General features: G+C 44.1%; 2 protein-coding genes across 4 annotated transcripts in view; one reads left to right on the forward strand and one right to left on the reverse strand.

Annotated features, from left to right (window-relative positions):
* The first annotated feature begins 562 nt into the window (after positions 1-562).
* LOC112253852 (E3 ubiquitin-protein ligase MARCHF7-like) lies at positions 563-12,090 on the forward strand. The gene is made up of 11 exons (XM_024425887.2): positions 563-701; positions 5,394-5,577; positions 6,769-6,909; positions 7,717-7,888; positions 8,195-8,368; positions 8,534-9,644; positions 9,879-10,048; positions 10,152-10,255; positions 10,520-10,621; positions 10,856-10,904; positions 11,377-12,090. The coding sequence occupies exons 2-11, from the start codon at positions 5,404-5,406 to the stop codon at positions 11,469-11,471; spliced, it is 2,292 nt and encodes a 763-aa protein (XP_024281655.2). The 5' UTR covers positions 563-701; positions 5,394-5,403; the 3' UTR covers positions 11,472-12,090.
* Positions 12,091-13,359: 1,269 nt separating this feature from the next.
* ly75 (lymphocyte antigen 75) overlaps positions 13,360-23,404 on the reverse strand; it is a 35,302-nt gene continuing 25,257 nt past the window's right edge. The window contains exons 25-36 of one of the 3 annotated variants that reach the window (XM_024425885.2): positions 22,966-23,186; positions 22,505-22,667; positions 22,109-22,273; positions 19,496-19,618; positions 19,050-19,241; positions 18,693-18,916; positions 17,646-17,837; positions 17,516-17,534; positions 16,290-16,451; positions 15,320-15,436; positions 14,927-15,106; positions 13,360-14,680 (exon numbers count right to left, since the gene is read on the reverse strand). In XM_024425885.2, coding sequence (XP_024281653.2) covers positions 14,508-14,680; positions 14,927-15,106; positions 15,320-15,436; positions 16,290-16,451; positions 17,516-17,534; positions 17,646-17,837; positions 18,693-18,916; positions 19,050-19,241; positions 19,496-19,618; positions 22,109-22,273; positions 22,505-22,667; positions 22,966-23,186 — 1,931 coding nt within the window. In that variant the 3' untranslated portion in view covers positions 13,360-14,507. Of the gene's footprint in view, positions 14,681-14,926; positions 15,107-15,319; positions 15,437-16,289; positions 16,452-17,515; positions 17,535-17,626; positions 17,838-18,692; positions 18,917-19,049; positions 19,242-19,495; positions 19,619-22,108; positions 22,274-22,504; positions 22,668-22,965; positions 23,187-23,404 lie in introns of all 3 variants that reach the window. The other 2 variants (XM_024425886.2, XM_024425884.2) reach the window with 2 other exon arrangements.

Here is a 23,404-nt window from a genome sequence, read left to right on the forward strand (position 1 = left end):
GCCGACAGTGGTCCTCATGATGTCATCACAGTATCTCTGTGCATTCAAATTGCCACTGATAAAATTCTATTGTGTCCATTGTCCTTAGCTTATGCCTGCCCATACCATAACCCCACCATGGGGCACTCTGTTCACAATGTTGACATCAGCAAAACGGTCAGGTGGATGAATTATCTTGGCAAAGTCGAAATGCTCAATAACAGGGATGTAAACAAATTTGTGCACAGCCTTTTAGAGAAATAAGCTTTTTGTGGTATGGAACATTTTTGTGGTATTTTATTTCTGCTCATGAAACATGGGACCAACACTTTACATGTTGCGTTTATATTTGTGTTCAGTGCATTATCACAATCATACTTTCAATTGTAACTCACCAACATCCTCATCCTCATCATCATCATCATCATCATCATCAATTCATTATCAGAACCATCCTGTCAATCTTAACTCACCAACATCATCATCAATTCATTACTATCACAATCATACTGTACTTTCAATCATAATTCACAACCGTCAATTAAGGGGGGCGGAACAAGTACAGTCTTTCATATTCTAATGGCTGGAGTACATTGTCCATCACCATCCTGAGTTGTATGTACTTTCTCTGGGTGTCTGATTGCATTGTAAATCACATGACCTTCTCTATATCAACACACAGACGCCGTCATCATTGAATGCAGCGAAGCTTGGAAGCAAAGGTGAGAGTGTGCTGCTTTTGCACGAAAGTAGCACCTTATCAGTGATGTTTCTAGCTATAGCCAGCGACATTGTTTTACATTTGAATTTGGCAACGATTAAATTGATTCCTTTGATATAAGAAATTGATTAGCTAGCTTCTTAACGTTATGTCAGGACGGATGATCAACAACAACAACAACAGCAGCAGCATAAAAAATAGGCCTACCTACCATTTGCTATTTAACGTTAACCAGCTAAACCACCAAGATTATCTCATCGCATTCACTGTCTTTTGTGTCCCGTAAATGTCCTATTTGTGGATATGACTGACATGTCCTCAATCGAGTGGTTTCTAGTTCTAGGATGGTAGTTAGCAACTGTAGCCCTAGCATGCTTTGTGGTCGTGGGCTGACGTTAGCTAGCTATTTAGCCAAGAAGGTAACGTTAGCTAGCAAGCTGTTTTTCTTTATCCATGTTCAACTTCGAAGCCGTGCCAACAACGCATTTGGGTGACTAGCTGGCCCCAGACAGTGTGGCTTTGAGATCATGCATGTTTCATGCTTACATGTCCATGAGTATTGTTAACGGTAGCTAGCTAGCTGACAAGCTCATTCGACATCTGGTCAGCAAAAGGAAACTGCCAGACATTTTGACAGGTCGTTCAGGTTATTTGGGTAGCCTTTTAGTGACCGTAGTCCGCTAACGTTACCTAACGTTAGCCATGAAGCTATTGTTGGCTAGCTTGCAATTCATGACTGAGATGCTAAGGTGTCACTGGTTTGCTCAACTGTTGCGTTAATAAGACTTGTCTTGTTCTCTAGCTATGCAAAGGTACCTAAACTATAGTTTATTGCTGCAAATCTGGTAGATGGAGAAGGAAAAATAACTGGCCTTGACTGGTAGACGAAAAAACAGCTAACGCATTCATGGCCTTGTCTGAATCAGGAAGAGCAGCCAAGCCACATTCTCAAAACAAAATGTGTTTTTGAAAAAAACTAAACTTCTGATGCCGAATTTAAAATTCACTCTTCCAGAGTTTGACCGAACGTGTTACTATTGTGCCAATAAATATTAACAGTAGAGAAACACGTTTAGTTATCTTGTGTGCAGATTATCAGCCTTACCTAGGCCTCTGCCACATCTCAAATACAAGCAACAGAGCTTGACCTGTCATCAAAACAACTTCCCTCATGTACACTGCATTCCTGGTGGTTAAATTTAGCACCACACATGCCCCATGAGTGTGATTGAGAGAAGCCACAATCGCACTGGGTTAAATTAGGAGCATAAGTGCTAGGTGCAATACAAAATAAACATTTGAAGTTTACTGTTAGGAACCTTTCTCAAACAGTTGGGGGGGCTTTGTAAGGAGATGGACAGGTTTCTTCCTCTAGTTCTCCTATCCCCATATGGGTGCTGTGATCCATGTAAACCAGAGGAATGCACCTTTTTAATAATTTACCCTGCAGTGACTCTCGTGTGGTGCAAGGCCTGACTTGGCCTGCACAGCCCCCCTGCTGCTCTGTCATTCCTCAGGAAATGTCACCATCAAATGGCTGTGACAGTGTGTACCAAATGGCACCCTAATGCCTCTGTAGTGCACTGAATAGGGTGCCATTTGGGATGCAATAACAGTGATCCAAGGACAGGTGTGGGGTTAGGTGCCAAGAAGCTGCTGCTTCTGAACAGTTTGACTGTGTCTTGTACACTGTCACCCTTCTGCTGCCTCAGCGAACAGCCAACCCCTTCTCCTGACTGTTGGGTTCTTATCAGATTAGGAGATTTCCTGACTCTTCAGTCTGGTCTTTACGATTGCAGTTTCAAAACACCGCTAGGTCTATCTCGTCTTAGCTTGTTGTCGTTAAATCACATTTAGCCTAGCCTTGGGTTTGGGTGGAACCAGCACCAAAGGTTTTTAGCAATAAGTAAGGTAGGGTTGGGTCAGGACATTGAACTCCTATTGACTTATGTATATTGATATGGAGTACTGGAGACTAATGGTTCCCACTTTATTTATTTTTATATTAAGTAACTCAGGAAGGTTTTCAACTTACTCTTAAAGGTTGTAATAGGAGAATGGACAAGGTGCAGTTTTGAAATTGTAGTGCGTAATCAGTTTTCTTCTTGTCATTGCATACTTAATACGTTGTGAAATCTGTTTTGTTAATGTATTGTAATGTTTAAAAAAAATAACTGCTGCCTCCCGAGTAACGCGGTGCTAGAGGTGTCACTACAGACCCGGGTTTGATCCTGGGCTATATCACAACCGGCCGTGCTCGGGAGTCCCGTAGGGCGGCGCACAATTGGCCCAGCGTCGTCCGGGTTCGGGGAGGGTTTGGCCGGGGCAGCTTGACTTGGCTCACCGCGCTCTAGCGCTGTCTTTATGTGGGCCGGGTGCCTGCAGGCTGACCTCGGTCGTCAGGTGAACGTTGTTTCCTCCGACACATTGTGCGGCTGGCTTCCGGGTTAAGCAGGTGGGTGTTAAGAATAGAGGTCAACTGATTATGATTTTTCGATACAGATCATTGGAGGACCAAAAAAGCTGATACCGATTAATTGGCCAATTTATTTATTTATTTGTAGTAAAGACAATTACAACAATACTGAATGAACACTTTAACTTAATATAATGCATCAATAAAATCAATTTAGCCTCAAGTAAATAATGAAATGTGTTCAATTTGGTTTAAATAATGCAAAAACAAAGTGTTGGAGAAGAAAGTAAAAGTGCAATATGTGTTCTGTAAGAAAGCTAACGTTTAAAGTCCTTGCTCAGAACATATGAAAGCTGGTGGTTCCTTTTAACATGAGTCTTCAATATTTCCAGGTAAGAAGTTTTAGGTTGTAGTTATTATAGGACTATTTCCCTCTATACCATTTGTATTTCATTAACCTTTGACTATTGGATGTTCTTATAGGCACTTTAGTATTGCCAGTGTAACAGTATAGCTTCCATCCCTCTTCTCACTCCTCCCTGGGCTCGAACCAGGAACACAACGACAACAGCCACCCTTGAAGCAGCGTTACCCATGCAGAGCAAGGGGAACAACCACTCCAAGGCTCAGAGCGAGTGACGTTTGAAACGCTATTAGCGCGCGCTAACTAGCTAGCCATTTCACTTCGGTTACACCAGCCTCATCTCGGGAGTTGATAGGCTTGAAGTCATGAACAGCGCAATGCTTGACGCACAATGAAGAGCTGCTGGCAAAACGCACAAAAGTGCTGTTTGAATGAATGTTTATGTGCCTGCTTCTGCCTGCCACCGCTCAGTCAGATACTTAGATACTTGTATGCTCAGTCAGATTATATGCAACGCAGGACACGCTAGATAATATCTAGTAATATCATCAACCGTGTGTAGTAAACTAGTGATTATGATTGATTGTTTTTATAAGATAAGTTTAACTAGCTAGCAACTTACCTTGGCTTACTGCATTCGCGTAACAGGCAGTCTCCTTGTGGAGTGCAATGAGAGGCAGGTTGTTATTGCGTTGAACTAGTTAACTGTAAGGTTGCAAGATTGGATCCCCCGAGCTGACAAGGTTAAAATCTGTCTTTCTGCCCCTGAACGAGGCAGTTAACCCACCGTTCCTAGGCCGTCATTGAAAATAAGAATGTGTTCCTAACTGACTTGCCTAGTTAAATAAAGGTGTCCAAAAATACAGATTTCCGATTGTTATGAAAACTTGAACTCGGCCCTAATTAATTGTCCATTTCGATTAATCGGTTGACCTCTAATTAAGAAGGGTGGTTTGATGGGTCATGTTTCCAACTCCAACGCCTCCAGAGCCCGTTGGAGTTGCAGCAATGAGACGAGAGAAATTGGGGAGGGGGAAAAAAACTGCCTTAATTTTGCCAGACTCCAGGAAGAGTAGCTGCTGCCTTGGCAGCTGATAGGGATAAATACATACCATAGAGCTATTTTATAGTTTGTCAGAAATGTGCAGATCAACTAGCCCATGTCAACTCTTTAAAAATATATATATATATTCTTTTAGCTAGGTTGTAAGACCCTTGCTCCCTTCGGTTTCAATGTAGACTTTGATCTGAAGCCATTATTGTGACTTTGCCATTGTAATTGTTTGTAAGCTTGAGTGGTCTAAAATGAATCTATGATCGTATGCTATCCATGTTTTTTTGTATGCCGTTTTTAATATTTGATAATTAACCAATGATTAGGCCACACTTGGCCATGATTATAGACACCTGTGTCTTTTGACACTATATAAATGAGTCATCCCGCAGTGTTTGATTATACCCTGATGAAGACAGCTTGGCTGTCAAAACGTTGGACATGACAGTTTTGCATCTGACCTCCTAGAGTGTGTGGCTCTCCTTTATTTTTAGGTTGTAATGTTTGTCACTCAAATATCACACGGACACACATTAGACGAGGCAGAGTGTGGAATTGCAAGAAAATGAGCTTAACTGCAAAATGTATTGGCCGACAACAAGGGATGTGAACAGTTTGTCATGACCAGTGCTTGTGCCCATAGAAATAGACGTGGCGCGCATGGTGGACACTATGTTCAATGCTGGAAGTGGGGCCTGAGTGGGGAAGGTTTTGGAACCCCTGCTGTAGCCTACATCAGTCTAGCACTTGTGTACTAAATAACACTGGACTATGTCTAAGCCTACCGTACTCCACTTCTTTGTACAATGTTTGATTACATTTTTTCTTACATCTGGGCTTTTCTAATGTCTTTCCACAGCCAATCAGTGATGGATTCCAAGCCTCGTCGGCTGCCCTTTACGGTGTCCGGCACCACGTCGTCTTATTCTTCATCCTCTTCCCCCTCCTCCCTGGGTTCCAGCAGACTCTATGGAAGAACCAGTGTCCTGAACAGTGATCGCTTCACCAGGGCCACACCCCTTAAACCTGACCTCGACCACCAGGTACTGAACTGTATGAGAGGGAGAAAGTGGCAGGTCACATACATTTGCTGACCCTAAATGTCATTTCGTATTCCTAAAATTCTGCCGGTTAACAATAACACTTCAAATATGTTTATAAACAAAGGAAGGATAAGGCTAGGCAGTTGGGACAAGTTTAGCCTGTTTTCATGACAATCAATGTCCTCTTTAAAATAAAGGCAGTCGTGTGGGGTCATTATTTTCTCCCCAGGCTTTCTTTGCTGCCATCTGACTAAGGGACTGTAGCTCTGCCTCTTGGTTCCAGTCCTCTTCTCTATTTGGCTATCTAGCCGTGTTCAGGAGCAGAGAAGGTATCTGTGTACTTTAGCTGGGTCTTTTTATAGGCCAGCCTAGATTCCTGCCCGTGTGTTTTTCAGCCCGCCTGTCCTGTCAAGGACTGTGCCATTAGATAAAGTTACTACTGGGCTGTCTGTCTATTTGATGACTCTTCCAGAAGAGTCCTGGGCCCGGCTCAAATGCACAATAAACAAGTGCCTTAATTGACACGTTCGCAGACATCTTTAAGTGGAATTACAGAAGGCTGTAAACATTTTGGAGTACTTTTGACTAAATTTGATGATCTGAATTTTTTTTAATCAATGTTATTATGTGAAATATTATGCCATTATAATTATCTATCTAGCATGAAAGAATGTAGGAATAATTGGTACAAGGCTATTTAGACAAATGCTCTGCAGTGTTTCCCCTATATTAATTTAGCAGTGTTAGCCTCCGCTGCTAAATCGTTGCCGCAACTCCAAACAATAGGGGCACCCATTGATTTTGAGTCGCTCTGCTAGTTTAAGAACACGGCAGAAGCCATGGCAAAATGTGCAGAATTGCAGGAAGCTTTAAAAATGGCTCTCGGCCCAATGTCAATGTGTAGAATGGTAAGAAAATAACTTTGAGAATATCATTTTTAGTGTGTAATTATTATTATTTTTTTACAGCTAAATTGTCTTTGAGGGCCTTTACAATTTTTGGTCTTATGCCATTTGCTGCGCCCACTACAATGCTGACGTTGCCATCGCTGCTAATCAGGGGAAACACTGCTTGGATATGAACTGTTTTCCCACTCTTTTCCTGTTTGTGGTGATCTTGGATTTGTACCATGTCAGCTACCCTACATTTCTCCACGTATTGACTTGTGTTTTCACGCTCCTGGTGTCTCAGAGCTCTCGGTTCCTCAGCTCGACCAGGGACTACAGTAGCTCTGACAGCCGCCACTCCAGCTGGAAATCCCCTCTGACGACCTCCTCGGTCTCCTACGATCGCTCCTGGGCCGAGTCCTCACTGAGCAGCCGCAGCAAACTGGTAAACTCACGCTAGAACGGGATCTTGTTCATCATGGCACTAAGCTAATATATGGAATTGTTTTAACATGGTCATACTGTGACTCATTTAGCTATTTGATTTAGAATTTTAGGATCACTTTAGCTATCAATTTAAAAAATATTTATTGGGTAAAATATAGAATTTGGCCTATACTATTATAGCCCATAGAAACAAATTAAATAAAACATTTTTATGAATGGCAAGACGGTCAAAAAAATGTATCATAAGGATTAAGGTTTTGAAGTGCCTGTCCTATATCTGGGAAATATAAGACGGCTTGGGAAATATATATATATTTTTTACCTATATTTAACCCCTTACCTTCAGATGAGTCCCATGGCACTCATGGGGGTCGTAGAGCAAAACTGAGAACACCATTGTTTGAGTCTCCCTTAGTTTGGACGCTACGTTTAGTGAGAAGACCTATTTTTATTTATATATATTTTTATATAATTTTTTTTCTTTTTCGGGGATGTCTCATGGTCTGACCAACACCACTGTCGCTCTGCCACCTTCCACCGCAGATGTTGAAGGGCAACCTAGGCGGAAATGGTGGATTGAGATGCAGCCCATGCTGTCGCTAACATAAACTGACAGATTTTGATGGTGATTTGTTTTAAATTGTTACTTAGATTACACGTGCGTCAATAGACTTGGGGATTAAACAGTTTGCCTTTTAGGTTTTGATAGTGATATTACTGATGCGCGGTGCCAAGTTTCAAGTTCAAAGTGCCGTTCAAGCCCATTTTGATTCATGTGATGGTATTCTGTGGGTTGTTTTATCAGACTGATTCAGAGCGAAGACTGGGGACGTACTCAGGACTTCTCAGCAACACAACTGATGATGGAGATAACAAACGGGTCAAACTGTCCTATACCAACAGAGCTGCATATACAAGAAGCCCCTCCTCCTCTGTGACTGGCTCCTCCTACTCCAGCAGTATCCTCAGAGACTCTGGTATCTGACCCCTGGTTCAAGGGAGAGTTCAGTATCTTTCCTTGAGCCCTTTTTAATGTATGAAAATGTTTTTTAAGTGAACTTTTCCTTTAAATATACTGCTGTTTCCATACACTTGATGAGCGCAGGTCTTGTGATAATCATGCATAACATCATTACCATTGCTTTGAGTGATAATAATTATATTAAATCTTCAGTTAAACATTGATTAAGCATCTTAATGATTCCTAAATGATTCCTGTCGTGGTTTAGCCAACTTATCTTTTCTATCATGCAGCTGAATAACAAACTGGCACCTTTTTTTAGATTCGTCGTCATGGAAGTCGTACCGGCCTCTGTCCAGGTCGTCGTCCTCTTCTTCCTCCTCTTCCTCAGAGCCCCTGTGGTCCAGAAGGGAGCTGGAGAAGAGGACTGAGGGGAGGAGTCTGTCTAGTGAGGCTGACACCAGCTATAGGAGCTCTGGACTCGGCTCATCCCTGTGTACGTTCTTACACTCACATATAGTGACTCATTTGTGTGCATTGTGTTACACATCTATTGACACATTTACGTACACATTCAATCATAAAACTGAAACCTCTACATACTCACACACAAACATAATACTGACGCGCATGCAACCGCTAATGTGGACATTTGTTTTAGACCGGCCAGACCGTGTGACCTCCACCTATGCCCAGGGGGCTCGGCCCAAGGAGACCCTCTATTCTTCCTCTAGCAGGGAGAGCAGCTCCCTCAGCCGCCACCTCTCTTCCACTTACCAGCGCTTCCCACTGGCCCGGGACTCCACCACCTCCCGGACCACCGGCCACTCCCTGACCACCTCTACCCTCCGCACCACCAAGGAACCCACTGAGAGCCCAGAGCCCACTCTAGGAGCCTCCGTCTCCTCTCGCCCCTCGTCTTGGTACACAACACCCTCAGCAAGACTGGAGGCCCGGGACTCCAGCCCCCCTCCCTCCGCGCCAACCACCACCCCCAGGACAACCCCAGAGGGTGGCGAGGCATCCGATGGACGTCGCTCCACCCGCCGTCTCCTCTCCCGCCTCTTCTCTCGGCGCTCCAGCCAGGACTCCAGTGGCTCTAGCTCCACCTCCCGCTCCTTCGACTCGGCCGAGGACAGCCCTGTCGTTGAAGGCCCCAGCCACACACCCGTGGCTACCAGCGAGGAGAGCGTCCGGCCCGTGAGCGTGGAACCCGTTCCCAGAGGCTCTGACGCGGCTCAGGCCTTTGCCTTCTTGAGGCATCGCAGACAGGGCCTGTCCCCGGTCCAGGAGGGTCAGACCCAGCGTGGCCTGGAGGCCTGGAGAGGGGGCAGCACCAGTGATGTTGGAAGTAGTACTTCAGGTTCCTCCTGGCTGTCGTCTTCCATCCAGACCCGCTGCACTCCTCTCTTCTCCCGCCGTAGAAGAGAAGGACGGGATGAAAGCGCTCGCCTGGCATCCGGTGCCGACGAGGATTACCGTGGTACCCAGTTCCCCCTCAGGAGGAGAGACTCCCCCGAGGATGATGAGGAGGAAGACGAAGAAGCAGCCTCGGGGGCGGTGGGCGCTAGCGTCGCCCTACAGGAGGAGTTGAGAGACATGGCGGGGAGTAGTCAGCGTTTGGCGAGGTTCATGAGCAGCCCGCTGTTCCGCGTCCACGACAACGTCATGATCGCCGTGGACATGACTGGCGCCGCCGGGAGCCAACCGGAGTGCCAGGAGAAGCCCACCTCCTCCAGAGACCCTGAGAGACTGAGGAAGATCCAGGAGAGGTGGGGATGCTGACTGGGGAGTGGGCTGAACCTGCATGCTTGTGTCCCACTCCCTGTTGTACATAGCACTGTCCATGTGTTGTCCATCGTCTTTATTGTGGCTACGCTCGTCTTGTCATTCAAATGTCTCTTTTGGATGGACCACCGCTTTAATTATTTTACTCAGTCATTTCTCTGATTTTGAATGGTTGATAACTGTAAATAAACCTTTCTTTCTCTCGCTCTCCCCTGTAGCCTGCTGTTGGAGGACTCTGACGAGGAGGAAGGGGACCTGTGTCGTATTTGCCAAATGGGTTTGGAGTCTCCCTCCAACCCTCTGATCGAGCCCTGCCGCTGCACAGGCAGCCTGCAGTATGTTCACCAGGACTGCATCAAGAAGTGGCTGCGTTCCAAAATCAGCTCTGGTAAGATTTATTTCTCTCTCTCTGACATCAACAAATGATGTCTTCCCCTTGGTGTATTCTGCATTTATCGCACATTCTTGCCATCTTTCACTCTCTTGTCCAGGCACGAATCTGGATGCCATCACCACGTGTGAGCTGTGCAAAGAAAAGCTGCACCTGAACATTGACAACTTTGATATCCACGAGCTACACAGGACACATGAGAAGGTGAGGGGACGCTCAGTTAACTCCAGACAGTCATCTCCTAGTCAGCCATTATCTAACGGTTTAGACTGTGACTGGGGAAACATTCCGCAGAAAATCACTCCTGTGCTGCTCATTCAACTGTAGAATACCAGAATGGGACACTAAAAACAACTGTTCTGTAAAACGTTAAGGATTAACCTCCTGGGATCCAGTCTTAACTTGAGCTTAACGCATATCTGCAGCTTTCAGTGACTGCTTCCTTACTCTCGTTCCCTTTCTGTCCAGTCTGAGTACGAGTTCATCAGCTGTGGCCTTTACCTGGTGGTGTTGCTTCACCTGTGTGAGCAGAGGTTCTCTGATGTGCTAGGAGCTGCCAACGACGCCGGGGTAAGAGCCCACGCCTACAGTCGACACCATGCACAACAAATTCTAAACCTCGTTCATTTTACACTGGGCTCAGAAGTCGTCTTGAGTGTTTAAGCCCCAGGTTCTTCTTTGGCCGCATAATTCACTTACTATTGTATTGGGGTGTGGAAAAATACTTCATTCAAATGTAGTAGGATTCAGTGTTTAAAAATAAAAAATACATTTTAACGACCATTTTCCCCCTCTTTCGCTCAGTTTTTCAACCTGGCGAGAACCCTTCACGAACACATGGACAATCTTGAAAGTACGTTCTTGAACAATTTCTCCCCAATGCTGTGTACACGTGTTAGTAACTTGATATGAGGCTGTTGGTAAAACTAACCCCCCCCACCACCACTGTTAATGAATTGATGGGTAAGTATTTGATTATATTGACCTTCTCTGATGTTAAAGGCCCATACGTGTGAAAGTACAAAAGCATCATGCTACATGTAGAAATGAGCTCTGCACATATTTTTGTTGCCCAGCAACACTGCTGTGGATAATTACCCTTCAGTTAGCTATGCAGAAGGTCCTCTCCGTAGAGGTTATTAGATGGTTTGATATGCACTGCAGTATTCATCACCGACAATGAAATGGTCTTACTATTTTACCTTTGAACACTTTCTAAACTAAAAGATACCTTTTGCAGCTGTTTATTCAAAAATAAATAATGAAATAGACTGCTAATAAACTAGTGTCCGATTTGACTGATCATTTTTTCCCCCCTGCTGCAGGCTCTTATGGGGAATCGGACGAAGAGGTGGTTGATACTCGGCCGTCAATCGATTTCTGTGACCTCGATGAAGACCTGGAAGAGGAGTACAATTGACCGAAGGGGATAAGGAAAAATAGATGGGGGGGGCAGGGCAAGCAGAAGAATTGAAGGAGTTACCAGCTAGTAGCAACCCATTCTGTTTTACCTCGTGTGATGTTACTGAGTGCAATGGCTTGTGAGATTTTCTTTAAAGCCAATGCCAAGTAGATGGGAAGTCACTCCTGACGTAGAGGTGACGATGTCATAGATATGCAGACTGACTTTGAAGTGGACCGAGGTGAGGAAATGCTTTATACCCCCTTCCTTTAGGTCTCCGGATTTGAGCTTTATTCCGTTAAAATGCAAGATGTCTTTTTGAACTGTGATACCACGAGTGCTTTAAATGTTTCCTGATCTACAAAAGCAGATCCGGCCACCGTGGTGAGATATTGTGTAAAGAAAAATTGAAAAAGCTCCCGAACAACACTGGTTCATTAGTTTAGCGGGTTGGGAGAAAGGAAAGGGCTCTGTTTAGGGAAGAATATATCAAAAAGTGGCTAATTATTCCCTTTACTGTTTACAGCTCAATAATTGACAGTTTGTTCTGTTTTCAATGTTTGCGGTATGAAAATGCTATTTTGCTTGGCTCTGAAATTTGTTTTCATTTAATTATTGCAATAAAGTTTTGAATGTACATGTGTTTGCAGGCAACATTTCATTCAACAAAACTGAACAAGGACAATGAAGTTAAATCTAATGTGTAAGCAATTTCAATAACTGTTGCTCAAAAACCTTATGATTTAAAAAGATGGGAAGATTCTCAATTGAGGTAAACTCCACCCTCTTCTCTGACCCGGTAAGTGGTCACCATATGTAGAAGTGGCAATTCGTTAATAGTTTAATGGAGGAATTTGCTCGATAGCCGCCTCTAGCCGAGGATACTTAGGTGTATCCTGAGACGAGTTTTGTAATCTGCCTCATCCCCTTCAGATTTAAGGTTAAAAGGCATGCATACGTTTAAATGATACACTAGTTATCTTTATAAAAATGTCTGGCACAACTAGCTAAATGTTGTTTTTGCCACTTTATACATTTTGGGATTTCTCCTGTAAATGTAATGTGTGTGTTAGTGGCGTTTGTCTCATTTCATTAAAGTGCATTTGTTTCCTGGACCAGGTAGTTGAGCAAAACCAATTGACAATCTCCCATAAACTTTTTTTGTGAAGTGTTATTGGCAAGATTTGAACCTGTGACCTGGTCCCTATCCCAGCGTCTTGTCCGCTGCACTAGGGGTGTGGACGGCACCATCTGCGTTGACAGATTTTGAAGTTGTTCAATCAAAGTTAGGTTAGAAGATTAGACATGTAATTTGTTTAATGTTCGGTATGGTTGGAAACGAGTCACAATTGGGATTTGAACAAGTAACTTTGCAGGTCACAACCTGTATGTAATGCCCTCCAACCTACCAACCTTTTTTTATACATGCATCTGTATACTCTGCCCACTGAGCTTTTATCCAACCAATCACATTAGTTCCCTCGTCACAAGGTAATGTTCCTCTGCTCAGATGTTGTGGATGCATACCAGATCTTACATGCCTGGATAGGGTTTTCACGTAACGGCTAACCACATGCTCTAGCAGTCTGGTGCCCGGCTACACAGTTGATGTGGCACGGAACCATTGGTTGACGCATGCAATGTTTGAGCAAGGGAACGCGACCCTTGATTGCGGCAGGGATTTAATCCAAGTTGTAGAACAACTCTGTAGCGCCTTGGATTGAATCCCAGCCTGAATTAGGGAAGCTCCTTTGCAGAATTCCAGAGCTTTCTTAATTATTTCTTTCTCGATTCCTTGTGTCCTTGCCACCTCCAAACAAAGTTCACACAAGTTGTGGTAGGTCACAGTGATACCCACATCTGAAATCTATTCATTTCCTCAACAAAAAATGACAGGACTCTGCCCTTAAAGACAAACCTATTTTATTGGAAGACAATATTTGACCAGAGTGGAGTGGATGGTCTGCTTGGGACCAAAATGTACATATGAAGATACTGTTGAACATTTTGGGAATGGTAATCCTAGTTAACAAGCATTGTTGCAAGGCAGATCCAAATAAAGTCTAGAGGAATGTCCAGGTTATCGACATTCACAAGATTCAAAAAACATCTTTGGTTTAGATTCTCCATAATAAAATTTAAAAAAAAAAGAATTTAAATATTTACAAAGCATTTACAGCAGCTGTGTGCAGTTTGAGGCCTCAGCAAGTAGCGACCTTTGAAAACATTAACCCCAAATGAACACCCCTAAAACAAGACAACTATTGTGCTTGAACGTGGCAGAAACAACTGCTAAGGCATTATTCACGATAAAACGTTTCAATTTAAAGTGCAAATGTTCTCAGTAGTTTGAGCGCATAGGAGAGGAAGGTTATAGTCATAACGACAAAGAGAATGCACCTAAGGCATTTACAGTTGGAATGAATTGCATGTAGTTGAAATGGCAAATGAGAATGCATGCCACTGCATTAGCTAGAGTACCTGCATTAGACCTTAAATTGTTTTTTTAAATGATGAAAATACATCAAGCTAATAAGGATTATAGTTCTGTTTATGAAAGTGCCATGATGCAGTTGTTCCTTCTTTCGTCAATGTCCAACAGTGAAAACGACACCTTCCTCCATGACAAAATAATCACAAAGAGTGAAAAAGAGAAAAACATCAGTGCTTCCGAGAAGGAAAAATAACCTGACAACAAGCATCACGTATCCAGTGCCTTTTTTGTCCATCAACACTGCAGCAACTGTTCAATGTGGCAGCTCTTTCTCTAAAATAATCATTGTAAAAGTTAATTAAAACATTATTAGGTAAAACAACAAAAAATACTAAAATGCTAGTTTGGGGATTTTCAAAATCCTTTTGCCAATATTTACAATGTCACAGAAAATGCTAAAAAAAAAAAGAAGCCTGCTTGGGAATTTATACAAATAAATAAAGTTGTCTTTTAAAATGAAAAGGCAGCCAGGTTTCAGTTTGCTGCATAATAATATTTCCATACTGAATAATTGTAGGCAAATAACTGCTTCTTTAAACTGCATAGATAGAAGACAAGTCTCACTCTGCATCCATTATACTAGTGCTGTCAGCATCATCAATGGTTCTCCTGTAGCGCACGGTGGAGTTGAATCTGGCCCTGCTCTTCTTATAAACGACGAAGCCGATGGCCGCCAGAAGGGCGGTGAGGACGACCAGGAAGAAGACCAGCGCCACCGGGACGCTCCCCGACCCTGGAGGCAACACAGCCAGTCAGAAACACATCTCCAAACTGGCCAAGAAAGCCGCTGTTTCAAGCACATCAATGTTTACAAATATAGAATAACCATAGCGAAGCCGGGGAAATCTATGAGCCGTATACAATCGACTCTTGTTACATGCAATAGCTTGGAGCGGTCACCAGAGCATGCTGCTATCCACATACTTTTTTTTACTATGTATGAGTTGAGACTGGTGAACCATTGCACTTTAGTACTCACGTGCGGGTACTTTGCAGACGATGCGGCTGTGGCTGTCCTTGCAGCTGACTCTGCTCCAGATGCCTCCGTCTGCAGACACCATTACAGCACAAGAGTTCTGCTGGGTCGCTGTCTTCACCCCACTGGTCTCCCAGTTAGAGAAGGCCAGAGAGGAACCGTCCACCCAGCCCACTGGCTGACCTGGAAGACAGAGGAAACATTACTAATTCTATTCTGAGTTAGTATAATGTACTGTATTGGCATGTAGAATTTGTATGTATTTTAAAGTGCCTGACTTTCCAAATGAAGTGCACACAACTTCCATGCTGTCCAATATAAATATAATGACTCATAACATCAGTATACAGTAATAAGTGACAAGCCTATCCTATTGTACGGGTCAGGTCAGTTTACCTTGTTTGTCCAGGTCCATGCCGAGCCACACCCTACTGGTGATGAGAGGGTTGTCTGCCATGTAGCCAGAGACAAAGTCATTCTCCTCTTTGGTCATTATGGTCAGCAGCTGTGCATCTGTCAATCAAAGGCAAAAAGGAGGCATACATGCACTGTACTGTAATAAGAAACCACTTGATTTGATCATGGTCTACTAATTAAGCAATAAGGCCTGGGGGGGGTGTGGTATATGGCCAATATACCACGGCTAAGGGCTGTTCTTTGCACGACACAGCGCAGAGTGCCTGGATGTAGCCCTTAGCCGTGGTATATTAGATATAAACCCCAGAGGAGCCTTATCGCTATTATAAACTGGTTACCAATGTAATTAGAATAATCATTTGGGTGCTTATATTTGTCCTCTTACACACAGGTCTGTAATGGAAATGTGTTTGTTTTTTTGCATATCCCAACTCCCCTGAGACCCGCAGGGAGTAGGGTCATGGCCTGGGTCGCCATTGTAGAGCACTAATGGAGCAATTAGGGCTAAGTACCTTGCTCAAGGGCACAGCGACAGATTTGATTTCATATTTATTTGACCTTGTCAGCTCCGGTTTTGGGACATGCAAACCTTTCAGTTACTGGTCCAATGCTCTAACCTCGAAGGCTACCTGCCGCTCTTAATTTTTGTCATACCCTTGGTATAAGGACTGATATACCACGGCTGTCAGCCAATCAGCATTCAGGGCTCGAGCCACCCAGTTTATAATATCTGATATACCACAGCTTTCAGATAATCAGCATCTAGGAACCAAACTACCCGGTTTATAAGAGTAAATATGAAATACTTGTATTTAATCAGGTTGGTTATAGAGAAACCATTCTCTTACCATAACAACCTAACCCAAGATGCTGCAATAATGTAAAACTTAACTTATATACAATACATAAATATATACGTGTCAAATAGGAGAGATAGTGGGTGACTTACCAAGCCTTTCACAGATGCTCTTGGCATCCTCCATGCTGTACACAGAGTAGTTATAGAAGGTCATGTCAAAAGCATAGCAGTGGTCCTGGTGCTCAACCCACTTAGACGAGCCACTGTTCTGAGGGCAGTTGTTGGCCACCTGGGGAACTGCGAGGTTCGATCCTGATTTAGACAAACAAAAACAGATGACATTAGAGGGATTTATTTTATGGAATCTTAAAAGATTGGTGTTATACTATGTAAAACAAATCTGCTCAGATCGCTCATTAAACATCAATGTCTTCTTAACACAAGAATTCAAGTTGTGTGTATAATAAATAAATACTAATAGGGTAGGTACTACGACCGTAGGACTGGGTCTTACTCTGAGTGGTGATGTAATACTAATAGGGTAGGTACTACGACCGTAGGACTGGGTCTTACTCTGAGTGGTGATGTAATACTAATAGGGTAGGTACTACGACCGTAGGACTGGGTCTTACTCTGAGTGGTGATGTAATACTAATAGGGTAGGTTCTACGACCGTAGGACTGGGTCTTACTCCGAGTGGTGATGTAATACTAATAGGGTAGGTTCTAAGACCGTAGGACTGGGTATTACTCTGAGTGGTGGTGGTGATGTAATAGGCTAGGTACTAGGACTGGGTCTTACTCTGAGTGGTGGTGATGATGATGATGTAATAGGCTAGGTAATAAGACTGGGTCTTACTCTGAGTGGGGGTGGTGATTGTGGTGATGTAATATGCTAGGTAATAGGCCTGGGTCTTTCTCTGAGTGGCGATGGTGATGATGTAATAGGCCAGGTAATAGGACTGGGTATTAGTCTAAGTGGGGGTGGTGATGTAATAGACTAGGTAATAGAACTCGGTCTTACGCTGAGTGGGGGTGGTGATTGTGGTGATGTAATATGCTAGGTAATAAGACTGGGTCTTACTCTGAGTGGTGATATAATAGGCCAGGTACTAGGACTGGGTATCAGTCTAAGTGGGGGTGGTGATGTAATAGACTAGGTATTACTCTGAGTGATGATGATGAAGATGTAATAGGCTAGGTAATAGGACTGGGTCTTACTCTGAGTGGTGATGATGTAATAGGCCAGGTAATAGGACTGGGTATTACTCTAAGTGGGGGTGGTGATGGTGGTGATGTAATAGAACTCGGTCTTACGCTGAGTGGGGGTGGTGATGTTGGTGATGTAATATGCTAGGTAATAGGAATGGGTATTACTCTGAGTGGGGGTGGTGATGTAATAGGCTAGGTACTAGGACTGGGTCTTACTCTGTGTGGGGGTGGTGATGGTGGTGATTTAATAGGCTAGGTAATATGACTGGATCTTACTCTGAGTGGGGGTGGTGATGGTGGTGTTGTAGCAGATGGCTCCGTCCAGCTTGGCATTGCAGTCCATTCTCATCCAGGTGCCATGGGGAGTGATGTACACACAAACACCCTGAGGGTCTGAGCTGGACTTGACAACAGTGTCAGAGAGTCCCGCCTGACTGTAGTGATACTTAGTCCCATCGGACCACTCATAAGACTGAGAGCCACTAGCCTGCGCAGAGAGGGGAGGGGGATGCAGTATTACTCAACAAACTTCACACTAGAGATGCTTAGCAAATTTTGCATTTCATGTCTACCTGCCATTTAACTAAATTGCTGCAAAAGATGGCGTTATTCTCAATAGAAATGGCCGCCGTGTTAGTGGCATTGTGGCTGAGCTCCCTTACATCCTGACTGGACAGACCGATCCACAGCGGGAAGCCGTGTTAGTGGCATTGTGGCTGAGCTCCCTTACATCCTGACTGGACAGACCGATCCACAGCGGGAAGCCGTGTTAGTGGCATTGTGGCTGAGCTCCCTTACATCCTGACTGGACAGACCGATCCACAGCGGGAAGCCGTGTTAGTGGCATTGTGGCTGAGCTCCCTTACATCCTGACTGGACAGACCGATCCACAGCGGGAAGCCGTGTTAGTGGCATTGTGGCTAAGCTCCCTTACATCCTGACTGGACAGACCGATCCACAGCGGGAAGCCGTGTTAGTGGCATTGTGGCTAAGCTCCCTTACATCCTGACTGGACAGACCGATCCACAGCGGGAAGCCGTGTTAGTGGCATTGTGGCTAAGCTCCCTTACATCCTGACTGGACAGACCGATCCACAGCGGGAAGCCGTGTTAGTGGCATTGTGGCTAAGCTCCCTTACATCCTGACTGGACAGACCGATCCACAGCGGGAAGCCGTGTTAGTGGCATTGTGGCTAAGCTCCCTTACATCCTGACTGGACAGACCGATCCACAGCGGGAAGCCGTGTTAGTGGCATTGTGGCTAAGCTCCCTTACATCCTGACTGGACAGACCGATCCACAGCGGGAAGCCGTGTTAGTGGCATTGTGGCTAAGCTCCCTTACATCCTGACTGGACAGACCGATCCACAGCGGGAAGCCGTCTCGCTTGGCGATAAGCTCCATGTGAGCGTTGTGCCCGGTGTCATGCACGCTGGCCAGGTGTCCGTTGCCACGGCCACACTCCTCCAGCGCCTGGAACCAGCTCAACTTCCTGGTTATCACGTGGTAGCTCAGGTTGCCATAGCGCTCAAAGTCCCTGACCGACTGATTGTATTCGTCCTTAGAGTCTTGGGGACAAAGAAAATGTGTTAATAGAGTCAATCAAGTGCACAATGTATTATTTAGTTGTAATTTTTTTTTTTAAAGATAGTACTCTTTGTGAATAGGTGAAGTATGTTTGTCTGAATGGGGTCTACAAACCTTTATCCAATTTGCAGGCCACAATGCTTCTCTGCTTGAAGGGGCTGAAGTGGCGTTTGTTGGTGAATATATCCCAGACTCCCTCAGTGTTGAGACCAGCCATGAACTCATCGCTGGCTGAGACGCTTGGTCTTCCATCTCCCCAGTTAGAGTACTGGACGTTGGTACCGTCATACCACTTCATCTGGTTATCTACCAAGGACAGGAGCAACCACTTGACATTTATTACACGTCTCATCACACAATAATACAACGACGATCAGTGAGTAAGCTTCAGACTTGATGATCCCGTAGACATTTTACAAGGATCCAATCCAGCGTCTCCTCATAATGCAGGGCAATAAATGATAATATGAAAGTCCAAACAGCAACTCAAACAGAAGGACTAACTGTCCATGCTGAGTGTTGGGGAGATGAATACGGGGAGCCCGGTCCAGTCCACTCACCGTTGTCATCGTTGAACACCCCTAGCCAGACAAACTGCACCAGGTCTTTGAAGGGAAGGAGCTGCTCCTTCACAAACTCATTCTCCACTACGTTCCTGATGGTCAGGATGTCTGCATCAGCATCTGAGAAGAACATCAACCGGTAACACTTCATAAAGACTTTATTACTCGTACATAAGCAGTGCGTAGGTTTAATTAATAAACACCTTCAAATCAGAGCATAGGTTTAATTAATAAACACCTTCAAATCAGAGCACAGATGAAGTCTGTTTTGACCAGGCATCAAATGTCCATTTTTTAAATCTCAAAAAAGTCTAATTGAGACTTATAGCGACCAAATGAAGTTGCAGCGATGTAAAAACATAATATTTAAAAGGAATATCCAAGGCACTCTCTTGTGGAAAGTACACCTGCTCTTTCCATGACAGACTGACCAGGTGAAAACTAGGATCCCTTATTGATGTCACTAAATCCACTTCGATCAATGTAGATGAAGGGGAGGAGACAGGTTATTAAAGAAGGATTTTTAAGCCTGGTATGACAATTGAAACATGGATCGTGTATGTGTATGTGTATGTGTGCCATCCAGAGGGTGAATGGTCAAGACAATAAATGTACGTTTCGGTTTGTGTCAAGAACTGCATCTGTAATACCATGGAAAATACTGTATGAAGCGTCGCGGAAATGTACAAAATGAAACATACTATGCTGTTTTTACTTAGAGAATTGTCCATTGTTTTAGGCTAGTGTTTTAGTTCCCCGATGAAGGCTTGTTGTCTTGTGTGACTTAGTTATAACTCTGGGTGTACAGATAAGAGCCGGGTGCGACCGCAGTATGTGACATCCCGTTTGTACTGTCTGTAGGAACTCCTCTGTATGGAAACATGCAGGAAAGAACAGACAATGGTGGTCAATGTCAGCCATCTTAATCTACACAGACAAGATAAACGCCTTTTATACACTTTGTTCTCCACCCGTTTGCACACATCTGCTGACTGCCACATAGACAATGAGGTTGGACTTTCCCATTACAGCTGAGAGACAACTCTGTTCGTTGAGCATCCAACGCTGACTCTTCTTAGTGATGGTTGATTGCTTCATTTGTGCAAATCTTATAATAAAATAGTTTGAAAGAATCTGCAGTCTCTCTTCCTATAGAATTTCTCGGACAATTGGGGTATTGTACACAGTGAGGGTCTTGAGGCTCCAAAACACCATCTTCAACTCGGCCCAGGGGGAAGCGCAGCCCCAGAGTTTCTCTAACAAAGCGGGCACTAAACAATAACGTTGTTCTTTTTCTTCCAACTCTTTTTCAGGTCCAACTCTACAGACAAGTCAAATGGCCAGTAATGGCCGCCTGTTTTGCACCCAACTACGCAAATGTGTTTTTAGGACTACGTTTGGAGAGATTTTTTGTTTGATCCTCTTCAATCCATTTTCTTTTGATCAAATCATGTGGTACGGAGGATATACATGACGTCATTTTGTCATTTCGATCACCTGACAATGAACTGCTTCAGCTCCACACAGAGGCGTCATGCCCATTTCAGCGGCTACAGAGCATTTGTGACAAGGTGGATGGTTTCCTAAATAAAGTTGCTGAAACAGATAAATCAAATGTTCTCAATCAATCCAAGATAAAGGATACATCCTTAGATAGAGAAAATATGCTCAGACGACACCAAAGGCCCCAAAAGTCAAACCAAATGTATTTTGTTACCCAGTACAGCAGAGAGGCATCTCACCCCCACCTCCAATATTCTGCAAATTGCAACACTGTGTTTGTTGTTTATAGGTTGGAGTGCCCATGTGGTCGTTTTTATATTGGTTTGCACAAAAAGGACACTAAAGGACAGACCGGCAGAACATGAATATTCCATCAATGACAATTATCCCACGGCCGTGCATTACCAACAAGCCGGCCATGGTAACCCGGACTTGCTTAAAGCCATGGTCATAGAGGTGGTATCCATCAACAAGATGGCGGGTTACAGGCTTCAGTGTCTTTACAAAGGGAAACCTTCTGGATACACACACTCAAAGCTACTGTCTTTCAGGGTTGAACAATGAAATAGATTTTGCTTCTTTTTTTATTATTGTACTTCTGTAACTATTATATATATATATATATATATATTTTTAAATGTATTAATCTTGAGTTGTTTATTTGTGTGAAACATTGTATTGGCCTATAGTTATATTTGATTGATTTACTTGTATTTGTTTATTTTCTGGTCATTCATTTCACCTGTCACTACTATGCACCTGTGAACCCTGAAGAAGGCCGCTGAGCAATACACGTTGGGGAGTTCACTTTTTTTGCTAAAATAAAGGATTTTTGAACTTTTCCACAAGAGAGAATGCTTTGAATTTTTTGGAAGTATGATGTTTTTACACCGCTGCAACTTCATTTGGTCGCTATAAATTATACCCCATTCTCCAATGAGCATCTCTTCGTCTTCATATTTGATGCCAAAGCAGCGCTCCCTCTTTTTCGCATTTCTAACTGAGACTATAAGACATGTTTCTAATATGTATCTTGTTTGTGGAGGTCTTCACAGTACAAATGGTTCCTGACTGATGTCTGTGCCAAACGGTGTCCCTGCTCCTTACCCAGTTTCTTGCATGTCTGAAGTATCTGGCCCTTGTCAAACTCTTCCCATCTGGACGATGCCAGTTGGAAGGTGTAGCAGTTGTTCTTGAAGGGGATCCAGTTTGGCCCGCTACTCTTGTGAGGACATTTCACAGCCCTGTCCTCTGGGGTGGTGTGAGTCTCTTCTGGAAACATTGAAAGTGTTCATTCATAAAATTAAATTTAAAAAAGCCACAAAAAAAAGCCAAAATACACAGTTGCTGTCTGAGGAGAGTGCTTGGTTGATTTTCATCCTGTCTTGTTTTAATTATGCCACTTAACAGACAATTGCATCCAGAGTGCTTACACTTTTGGTATGACCATTACATTACAAGACCCCAGCGCTTACCAACTGAGCCACTGTATTGCTGTCTTACCGTGTGGAACATGGCAGATAGCCCCTGCCAACTGTTCCATACACTCCGTAGCCTTCCAGAAGCCGTCCGTGTCCAGGAAGACACAGCGTCCAACGGTGGGCTCTGAGGACCAGCGACTAAACACCGTGTGACTGTGGTCTGTCCAGTGGTAGTGGACACCATCCTGACAATACAAAACGCTGAGTGAGTTCCTTATTGATTTAACCAGGCAAGTCCATTAAGAACAAACTGAACCGCACTGTAGAATCTGTGAAATCATCATTATGAAATCAGCCACTATCATTCAGTGAATGCAGAACTGAGGGAACAGGATGGGTGTGGCCTATTCTACAAGGTGACGGCTCCGCCTAGCCTCCCAACGGGCTACCGGTTGTTTGCTTTGCCATGTTGCCTTAAACCCATCCCTTTCTTTTAGATCTGCGAACACCAACGGGTTAGGGTGAAGAGCTATGGCCACTTACGTCTGCGCTGAAGAGGCCGATCCACATGGGGCTGCGTGCGCGGGTGACGTGCACGGTGAGGACCGACTGCTGCAGGGTGTCGGCTACGCTGGCCAGGTCCATGTTCTGGTTCCTGCACTCCGCCAGAGCCTCGTGCCACGTCACGTTCTTCTGAAGCAGCTTAAAGGTGTGGTTGTTGACCTGGAACGGCTCCAACTGGAACTGGGGCTCCTCTGGCTTGTCTGAGAACATGAGAGGGATTTAAAGGGGTCAGACAAGGTTTTAAACCCTATTCGATATGCTCAATTTCCACTCCACAAAACAGTAGCAATATCAAGTAACAACTATCAATAATATCAGTCTACTTCATACACTTAATATCAAGAGTCTTTCTATCACAAGCCTTCTGACTGTAGAGTCCACAGGTCATCCGTTCTTTCACCAACACGGACAAGATAAG

Source organism: Oncorhynchus tshawytscha, linkage group LG07 (genome assembly GCF_018296145.1).
Source record: "Oncorhynchus tshawytscha isolate Ot180627B linkage group LG07, Otsh_v2.0, whole genome shotgun sequence".
NCBI classification, from domain to species: domain Eukaryota; kingdom Metazoa; phylum Chordata; class Actinopteri; order Salmoniformes; family Salmonidae; genus Oncorhynchus; species Oncorhynchus tshawytscha.

Excerpts from the sequence above, each read along its gene's own strand:
- LOC112253852 (XM_024425887.2), top strand. The coding sequence starts at position 5,404 with ATGGATTCCAAGCCTCGTCGGCTGCCCTTTACGGTGTCCGGCACCACG. Across the intron at positions 7,889-8,194 it reads CAGTATCCTCAGAGACTCTG|ATTCGTCGTCATGGAAGTCG; the intron begins GTATCTGACCCC and ends ACCTTTTTTTAG. Across the intron at positions 10,256-10,519 it reads TACACAGGACACATGAGAAG|TCTGAGTACGAGTTCATCAG; the intron begins GTGAGGGGACGC and ends CTTTCTGTCCAG.